Source organism: Rhinolophus sinicus, linkage group LG01 (genome assembly GCF_036562045.2).
Source record: "Rhinolophus sinicus isolate RSC01 linkage group LG01, ASM3656204v1, whole genome shotgun sequence".
In the NCBI taxonomy this organism is placed as follows: domain Eukaryota; kingdom Metazoa; phylum Chordata; class Mammalia; order Chiroptera; family Rhinolophidae; genus Rhinolophus; species Rhinolophus sinicus.
In genome coordinates, this window is record NC_133751.1 from 108,971,902 (window position 1) to 108,981,503 (window position 9,602).

The window sequence follows — 9,602 nt, forward strand, 5'->3', positions numbered from 1 at the left end:
TGAAAAGCTGCAGAGCAATGAAATACCAGGGTAGAGGGTGATACAGAAAGGTCATGGAACTGCTGAACCACCTCGGTTCTTGTCTTCTTGAAGGAAAGACTTCAATCGAGAAATGGAATTTGTGCAGCATGAACAGCAGAAATGTATTAGTAAAAGTACACTCTCAGATAGGGAGGGCCTGACCCAAGAGAGGGAAGCAGCCCCGCCTTACATTGTGTGAAGGCTTTTATTTCTATGGGTAGAATTGCCTCCCCCTCCCCTTTCATCTCTTTCTTCTCCTGACGTGCCAAGTCCTCTGGCATTTAGCAATGCTTTTCTTTGATTTAGGGGGATATGTAAACACATCCCTTAGGGATATGTGAAAACCTGGAATCCTGTTGGGCTGGTAAGGTATTCATGATCCTAACAAACAGGATTTCCCCCCTCCCCCCATGACTTCTAACAACAATCTCTTTGATTTAGAGGTATGTGTGAGCCTGGAGTCCTGCTGGGCAGCTGCCAGGGGTTTTGACCCAAGTAGGAGCTGCAGCAAGTGGCTTTCTAATCAGGGCTAAATTTCTCCTTCTCCTGCTCATCTCTACCGACCTACCTATCATATCAATTATACTTGTCTGAAAGCCACTAAAAACAGCAATAATATTGCCATATTCCATGGATTCTCAGATGTATATTGCTTTTAACTTTTAACATCTCTGAAAAACAGGGATGCATCTTTACAATCAATGCCATGGTATAGTTTAACTGGCAGGGTTTTATTATTTTTATTTTTTTAGATTAAAATATAGCTAACGTACAGTATTATATTAGTTTCAAGGGTATACCATAGTTATTCAAGACTTATATACCTAAAGAAGTGATCACCAATAAGTCCAGCAATACCGTACCATGCGATCACAATATTAACTACATTCCCTATGCTGAACGTTACATCCCCTTTTATTGTGTTTGTTTTAAATTTTATATTAGTTTCAGGTGTACAGCACAGTGGTTAGGCATTTATATAATCTATGAAGTGAATCCCGCCCCCCCCCCCAATAAGTTCAGTACCCATCTGAAACAATACACATGAGGTCAGACAATCAACTTCGCGAATTCATCACAGAAAAAGTGCTCCATACCTCTTTGCTGAATATCACTACAGTCACCTTCGAGGTACTCCCCTTGGGAAGCTATGCACTGACACCAGTGCCTAGTCCACCCTTCAAAGCAATTTTGGAACTCTTTCTGGAATGGCCATCAGAGCTGTCGATGTAGTACCTTGATGTCCTTAATGTCATCAAAATTCAATGTATTTCGGTATTTATTTTTGGGTAAAGAGTCACTGGGGGCCAGATCAGGTGAGTAGAGAGGGTGTTCCAATGCAGTTATTTGTTTACTTGCTAAACACTCCCTCACAGTGTGTGAGCTGGTGCATCGCCGCGATGCAAGAGCCATGAATTGTTGGCGAAAAGTTCAGGTTGTTTTCATCTAACTTTTTCACGCAGCTTTTTCAGCACTTCCAAATAGTAAACTTGGTTAACTGTTTGTCCAGTTGGTACAAATTCATAATGAATAATCCCTCTGATATCAAAAAAGGTTAGCAACACCGTTGCAACAAGTTCGCAAACTTAATTATCAGACCTCGTAGACTGTAACATTATTGATTATATCCCCCAGACTGTATTTCTCATCCCTGTGACTATTTTGTGACGACCAATTTGTGCTTCCTAATCCCTCATCCCCCAAACCCCTTCTGTCTAGCAACCGTCTGTTTTTTCTCTATCTCTGAGTGTTTTTCAGTTTTGTTTGCTCGTTTATTCTGTTTTTTCAATTCTCTGTAGACAGCACACACCTTCCTTATTGCTTGTGTCTGGGGGGGGGGGGGCACTGCTATGGCCCTGCCTTTAGGCATCTGGTCAGAGGAAGGAGGTACATGTCCAAAGTCACTAGCTAGTTCAAGATGAGACAGGACTGAATTCAGCTATCTGACTTCAAAGCCTGGGTCTTTCTACTCCTTCCAGCACTCTCCAGGGCTGTTCAAAAGGATACTTTCTAGAGTTGATCTAATATTGACACAAGTAAGAGTCTAGAGCAGGGGTGTCCAAACTTTTTTCAAAGGTTTTCACCAAGGGCCATATGTGGTAAAATACACAAACAGCTGGGCCACTCACTCGAGGTGAAATACGTATTGCCTCACCTGCTTTATTTAAGTAAACTAAATATATTTTTGGAATTTGCTGCAGGCCAATTAACAATGGATTGTGAGCCGCAGTTGGCCCACGGGCCGCAGTTTGGACATCCCTGCTCTAGAGGGTCTATGTGAAAATATTGACATGGTCTCAAGGTGGTGGGATTTAAAAAAAAGTTTTCTCTTTTGTTTCTTTGTATCCTTTTTTTTCAGTGAACACACAATACTTACCCAGGGAGACAGGCTGGGGGTGGGTGCCAATGTTGGCACCACCCAGGCACAGAAGGTCCCGAAAGGTGGCAGGTGGGAAGGCAGTGGCTAATGTGCACAAACAGAGACCCGAGCAGCATTTTCTGAGGCCTGAACGCACCCTGAGGGATAACATACCACTGATAAAGAAACTAATGTGTGCACTAGGAAAATCAGACAGAGGAAACAAGGGGATGCTGCTTTTATCCTGTCACTGGTAAGAAGCCACAAGCCTCTAGAAACTTTTCAAATAAAATAGGAATACCTGACTTACCAGAAGATCCTGCATCTTCCGAATATCCAGCAGGCTTTAATTGGTAATACCTGACTTTTCTTGAAACCTTATCCTTACTGTCCCAGAGCCTCAAAGTTATTTTGTGAAAATTTATTTTCTTCAGTAATTCCTTTGTCATGTTGATGTTAAAAATTTGGGTCCATGACACCCAGACTTTGTCCCCTTCATGCCACGGCCTCACTGTCTGTGTAAAAGAACACCAAGAGACTTTCAGTGTGGAAAGCTGGGAGGCTCAGCAGTCTAGGACCCATCACCAAAGACTGTACCTATTGGCAGTGAAGCGAGGTCCCGCTCTTTATCTAACTTCTGTGTCTGGTTGTCCCCCAGGTTCAAACTCACATCAGGAAATGGGTGTCATGGGCTGGGCCCTGACACACCTCTGGGTTCCTCGGAAAAAATTAAGTCAAAGCAATTACCTGCAAATAGTATCCTTTCCAGTGACTCTCATCCCTGACTGAGCTGGGCCACAGGCAGCTGTTTGCGTGTGGGGGGCAGTCGGGTGTGCACACACATCCTCACATGCCATACACACAAAGAAAGAAATCGCGAGAGCTACAAAAACTTTTGAAACACCAAAGCAATTATTAGGTAGAAATATTTAAATAGAAAGTCATATAATTGGCCTTATTAGGTCAGTATGATAGGGTGGGCAGACAGAAAGGAGCAGGAGAAGGAGAAATTTAGCCCCAGTTAGAAAGCCCCTTGCTGCAGCTCCTACTTGGGTGAAGACCCCGGCAGCCGCCCAGCAGGATTCCAGGCTCTAAATGAAATATATACCTCTAAATTAAAGAGATGCGTTGTTAGAAGTCAGAGAAGGGGTGGGGGACACATCCTGTTTGTCAGGCTCAAGGATACTTTACTAGCACAACAAGATTCCAGGTTTTCACACACTCCAAAGGAATATGTTTACACAGGCGCCTAAATCAAAGAAATGCATTGCTAAATGCCAGAGGACTAGGCACCTCAGGAGGAGAAAGGGTGATAAGAGAAGGGAGAGGGGAGGCAATTCTACCATACAGATAACAGCCTTCACACAATATATGGCGGGGCTGCTTCCCTCCCTTTAGTCAGTCGCTTCACATCTCGGAGTATACTTTCTTTTAGTAATAAACTTCTGCTGTTCGTGCTGCACAAATTTCATCTCTTGATTGAAGTCTTGCCTTCAAGAAGACAAAGAACTGAAGTTCAACATAATTTTTCTGGTAACAACTATTTACCATTTGGTAGGCCTGCGGTGGGGCCCAAGATCCTGCATTTCTACCAAGTTTCAGGAGAAGGGAGAACACTTTGCGTATTGGGTATTATATACAAGACTAAACACACACCTTTACTCCTGAATCCAGGAACACTTTGACCACCGCTGGGAATACCACCATATCTACTATTTTAGGCTCTCCATCGTCTGGCAGAAGGAAATACTCAATGTGGTAGAAACGGCGAACCTTTGCAACAGGTTTGTCCATTTTAGGGTTTTTTCTGTATTTTTCAATCAAACTTGTATATTTTCCTTTATGACCTAGAAGATACAGATTTAATGAGCCTTGTTTTAACCTGGCATGGGAAAGCACATCCATCCCCGCAGTTCCTTGGAACCAAGAAAGAGCCCAATGCTGTGGGCGGCTACCTCCCGCCATGCTGCTTGCCTAGCCCTCCTAGCTAGCAGAGTAGCACGCTATTCTGGACTAGGACTAGGCACCAGGGTGCAAAATTTCAGTGTATGACTCTGAGAGTGAGTGTCTCCTTATATTTTTTGACCTCAGGCACTTCACCTGCCTCATCCTAGTCTCCACAGTAAAAAGCAAGTAAAACAAACAAACTAAAAATCACAGCACAGTGTGATTTGTGTAATACTAGCAGCATGAACAATGTTCTGAAGAACATCAGAGGAGGTGGAGGTAAACTCTGCCTGGTGGTGGTGGGGGAAGCCTCCCAGGGGACCTCAGCAGAGTCTTTGTAGAAGCAAAACTGGTAGTTATTCCAGGCAGAGGTCAGAGTCCAGCAAAACCTCATGAGTGAAGCTGCACAATGTGGGTAGATGGGATGAAAGGATGCAGAATGTAAGTCTGGGCTTCAGCCAGAGACCAGGGTCTCCACTGGCCTTGCCCTTAAAGTGAACCCTCCAAGCTAGGGCTTTGCACACCATAAGAAGATGCTTCAGGAACTCCATAAATACTTAATTCAAATTTCATTCTATAAAAATATTATCACAACTACATTTAAAGCTGTAGTTTTAAATTTTCAAATTTTTAACACCCAGGATTCTGTATTAATTTTGTGCCACCAGAAGAATTAGCTTTTGTGAGGAGCTTGGAATAAAGGTCTCCAGCCAGTCCCTGCTAGGCATTAAGATTTCTTGTAAAGGTGAAACTGATCAGAAAGCATTTTATAGGTCTGTGTTCTGATTCAATCTAAGGTGAGAGAGCAAGTGGACAGGCATACAGACCCTCTTACTTCCTGTCAATAGGAGAGAAAATTGCTACAACCTCCTTGGTGGGCAATTCAACAATATCTATAAGAAAATGTAAATGCATACAGTAAGTCCTCACTTTATGTCATTGATAGGTCCTGGATTTTAATGAAACAACATACAATGAAATCAAATTTTACCATAGGCTAATTGATATAAACAAAAGTCCCTAGAGCATCTCATCAACGTTACAATGAAACGACGTTGAATGAAACAACGTTAGTCAAGGACCTCCTGTACCTTTAACCCAGCAATTCCACTTGTTGAAATCCAGGCTACGGAAGTGCCCACCCACACACACACATATGTGCATACAAGGAGGGCTATTGCAGAAATGTATCAGAAAAAGTTTGGATACAAGTTAAATGTCACCAATAAGGGGTAGAATAAATTAGAAACACACAACAGAATATTATATAGGTGTTTAAAAGACAACAACAAAGTAAAAACAAATATGCTCATTTCCTCTCAGGCACTTAAGATATATTGTCAAAATTTTAAAAAGCAAGTTGTAGAACAGAATGTTTAGGATCTCATTTCTCTTAAACAATTTATTTTAATAAACATTTATAAACAAATCCATAAATACTCAGATATTGAAAGAAAAAAAAACACTGAACCTAGAATTTTATATCCAGCCAGATATATGTCCTTCAAAGGTATTGGCATGATAAAAAGACTCTAAAAAACAAAGTAAACAAACAAAACAGAAATAAACTCATAGATACAGAACAAATTGATGGTCACCAGATCGGAGGGTTTAAGGAGGTGGATGAAAAAGTGAATGGAATTAAGAACTACCTATTGCCAGTTATAAAAATAGTCACGGGGATGTAAAATACAGCATAAGGAATGTATTCAATAATATTGTAATAACTATCAATGGTGTCAGATGGGTTCTAGACTTATCAGGGTGATCACTTTGTAAGGTATATAAATGTCTAATCACTACGTTGTACACCTGAAACTGATATAATATTGTATGTAAACTGTAATTGGAAAATAAATTAATAAAAAGGACTCTCAGGCATGCAAGGCTTCATAAATTTTTGCTGCACAGAGATCTATTTTGTAAATGCCTTTGGAAGAAGCACCAAAATAAGAAAAACAAGTCTAGAAGATGCTGCAAGAAAGGCAAAGGTTAAGGTGGTCAAGTAAACACCAACTCTCTTTTGGTTGGTATTTGACAGAAATCTTTTTCAGTGTTCTTTTGCGTGATATCAATAGACCCAAGATAAAAAGCATCATTATGGGTAGAGGAGGTCACCACATAAGGACAAAAAGTTCTATTCACCAAGAAAATCGATCAATTTTAAATATGGTATACACCTAACCACATAACCTCCAAAATAATCTGAAGCAACAGTTGACAGCCACAAGGAGAAGCTGAAATTAGTCATCGTGGGCAGGACAGTTTAAGTAGACAAAAAACCAAAAGGTAGATCATAAAGTGGAGTGATGAGGCAGAAAAGGGTTAATAAAAGTGACCCTAAAGGGGGGCGGCACAGGCCTGCATCCCCTCCCCAGGAACTGCCCAGGCTCATTCCCTAGAAATAATCTAAGATGTGTATTCTCTCATAAAAAGAGGAGATAAGACTCAACTGGTATTAACTGGTTCTTCACACATGTGCAAACTGCCAAAACCTGCCCATTAGTTGAACTGTAGCCTAATTATAATGCAATTGAAATGGAATGAACATTAGGCTTAGCCCCCCGTGGGTTTTTCTGTGTGCATTCTGGGTAAGAGCATGAGCAGAAAGAAAGTAGTTATATAACCAACATATGTCAATCAAATGACCTCAGTCTATACCTCACATCTCCTGCTGTAAGGACATTTACCTACCCTTTCCTGTATAAGAAAAAGATAACCTACAGTTAGGAGCAGTGGTCTGCCCTGGGGAACTTCTATGCTGGCATCTGGAATGAATTTACTTCCTTGCTCGCCTCCTTTCAGGGTGAGTCTGTGAATTCTTTTCACCTTTTGAGAATGACCAGGGATTAATCCAATGACACAACATGGAGTACTTTTCTTTTCCCCTAATATTGGGGTTTAACCACGTGACTTGCTTTGGCCAATAAAAATTAGCAGGTGGGAGGTGCCCAAAGACCTGAAGAGTGCTTGGGTAACTGGGCTTGCCCTCTGTTGTCTCTCTGCCTTTTGGTAATATGAATGTGTCCGGCTAGCTCCTAGGTTCAGGGGAGGATGAGAGCTACCCGGAGGAGAGCAGCGCCGCAGTGCAGGGAGCCCAGGCTCGCTCTGCTAAGCCGCTCATCCAGGACAACAGGGATTCCTGTGTGAAGCCACTGACCTGGGGAGCTTGTTTGGATTTGTTACACAGCATTGTTGCAGTAATAGCTAACTGATCTAATTTTACACTCAGAGATTCAACACATCTGAGAATCTGTATTTTAAGTAAGGAATGGGTGACGACAACCAGCTTATGGGAATGAAGGCCTTAACCTCTCTGTCATTTCCTCATCTGCAAACAGGAGAAAGAGCATCACCTACTTCTTAGGGTTATTGAGAGGATTAAAAGTGTGAAGACCACACAGTCCATAGTGGACCCCCTAAAATTGCAGTTTCTTTCCTGACCTCTGCTCCTAGAATCTACCACCCTACTGGGGAAAGCTGGTGGAGGGAGCATGTGTGACCTAAACTCCTGGAAGAAGGTCCTTAGTCCACCCCTTTTTGCAGAGTTGGAATTCTGCTCTAGTACTTACCAATGTTCACTGGGAAGGCCAATGAAATGATGAAGTTGCAGGGGACGACCTGGGGCTCGTCGGAGTTGGAAATGCTGGCAGGCCCATCTGAGGACGCCACGCTGCTGCACTGGTGCTCAGAACCCGGGGCCTGGGCTCGGGCGTCCAGGTCCGCCACATCACACTCGCTCATGGACCGGGAAAAGGCGCTTTGGGAGGGCCTGGGCCGCGTGCTTGCCTTGTCCTCATCCTCGCACTCCCAGGCATGCAGTGACATGCTGCAGTGTCCACCCGCCCGGCACTCCTAACTGGAAGAAAATTAAGGCACTTCTGTCACCTTCTGTTCACAGAAGGGAAGCCATACCTCTTTCAGGAACACCGTTCTCCTCCCTCATTTCCCTTGTCATTTTCTGGGTTGAATGTACCACAGAGAATGGTGGCTGGCAGTAATCATGATATTGAACAACCTCAGTTTCTCTAACTTGAGTCTCTGTTCTCTCCCAGCCCCAGCCGCTCCTCCTTTCAATCATCTGGCTCTCCTGGAATATCTATCTTAGGTGAGTACAGTTCCCTGGGAACCACAAGGGGTGGGGGGAGAATTCCCCGTGCTTCCACTCAGGGAGGCCTTGGGGTAAGCTGCTCTAAAGCACAATATGCATTTGCCATTTGAGGACTGGCAAGGCATGTGCAAAATCCTGATGAGGTCAAGGAGGGCGAGAACCTTGCGGTCTGATACAAATGGGCACTGAGCGCCCAAGGCACAAGGAGGCGGAACCCCAGCTAATGCCAAGAAAATAAGCCCCGGCTGCAGAGGGGGTGGGGGAGTGGAGGCGCGGGGGAGGGCGGGGAGGGGGGAGGGCGGGGGAGGGGGGCGGTGCGGACACACGGTCCCCTCAAGGCGCCAACGTACTGACGAGCAGATGCTCTAGGTAGCAGGCGGGGCTCAGACCGCGGCGTCAGTTGGCTTGCATACCAGCCGCACAGCCGCTGTGCGAGGAGGTTCCGGAGGACACGGTCCGCCGACCCACCCTCAACTGTGCTAGAGAGTTGCTAGGAGACCGGCGAGGACAAGGCCCTGGGGCGGGGCTCCCCTGGGGGCGGGACTGACGCCCTCAGCCGGAAGTCTCAGGCCCGCTGTGTGGACAAAGTCTGGCAAATAGTGTATCTAAATTCGGAAACCAGCTGCATTCATTCATCCGTCCACTCATTTAATCTTTAAGGAATTCCTGCTCCAAACATGAGCACCCGTAATACTCCTGACCCTTACTTAGAGTACGGGTAAAGGCAAAGGAAGCAAAGGGCTCTGCAAACTCGGATCCTCTCACCCCACCCCAAACCTCTCTCATACAGACTTTTTGCTTCTGTCACTGATGTCCTTAAAATATCATCAAAATTCTGTTAGTGATTGTGAGCCCCAACTCAGACGAGGAAACTGAGGCTTAGAGAGGGGCAGCGATTTGCCTGAGGTCACACAGCCAAGTGTGTGGCAGCACTGGATTGAAACCCAGATTATCTGACTTGGTCTTTGCTGTAAAATCCCTCCTACCAGTACCCCTGTCTTTCCGCTGAGAGAGCCCTGGCTTCTGCTTCCATTGTAGAAGGCCACAGAACACAGAAGGGGATGGGCGGAGGGACACATGGCAGAGGTGACTGGCAGGAGGGGTCAGAGGCATGCTTCATAAAGGAGGAGACAAAAGCCAAACTTTGCGGTTTGCCAGGCAGTG

At 44.5% G+C, this 9,602-nt stretch overlaps 1 protein-coding gene across 1 annotated transcript in view; it reads right to left on the reverse strand.

Annotated features, from left to right (window-relative positions):
• CFAP92 (cilia and flagella associated protein 92 (putative)) overlaps positions 1-8,923 on the reverse strand; it is a 135,937-nt gene extending 127,014 nt beyond the window's left edge. The window contains exons 1-4 of the mRNA XM_074334299.1: positions 8,789-8,923; positions 7,900-8,186; positions 4,037-4,227; positions 2,682-2,895 (exon numbers count right to left, since the gene is read on the reverse strand). Of these exons, the coding sequence (XP_074190400.1) occupies positions 2,682-2,895; positions 4,037-4,227; positions 7,900-8,155 (661 nt within the window). The 5' untranslated portion in view covers positions 8,156-8,186; positions 8,789-8,923. The remainder of the gene's footprint in view (positions 1-2,681; positions 2,896-4,036; positions 4,228-7,899; positions 8,187-8,788) is intronic.
• Between the last annotated feature and the right edge of the window lie 679 nt (positions 8,924-9,602).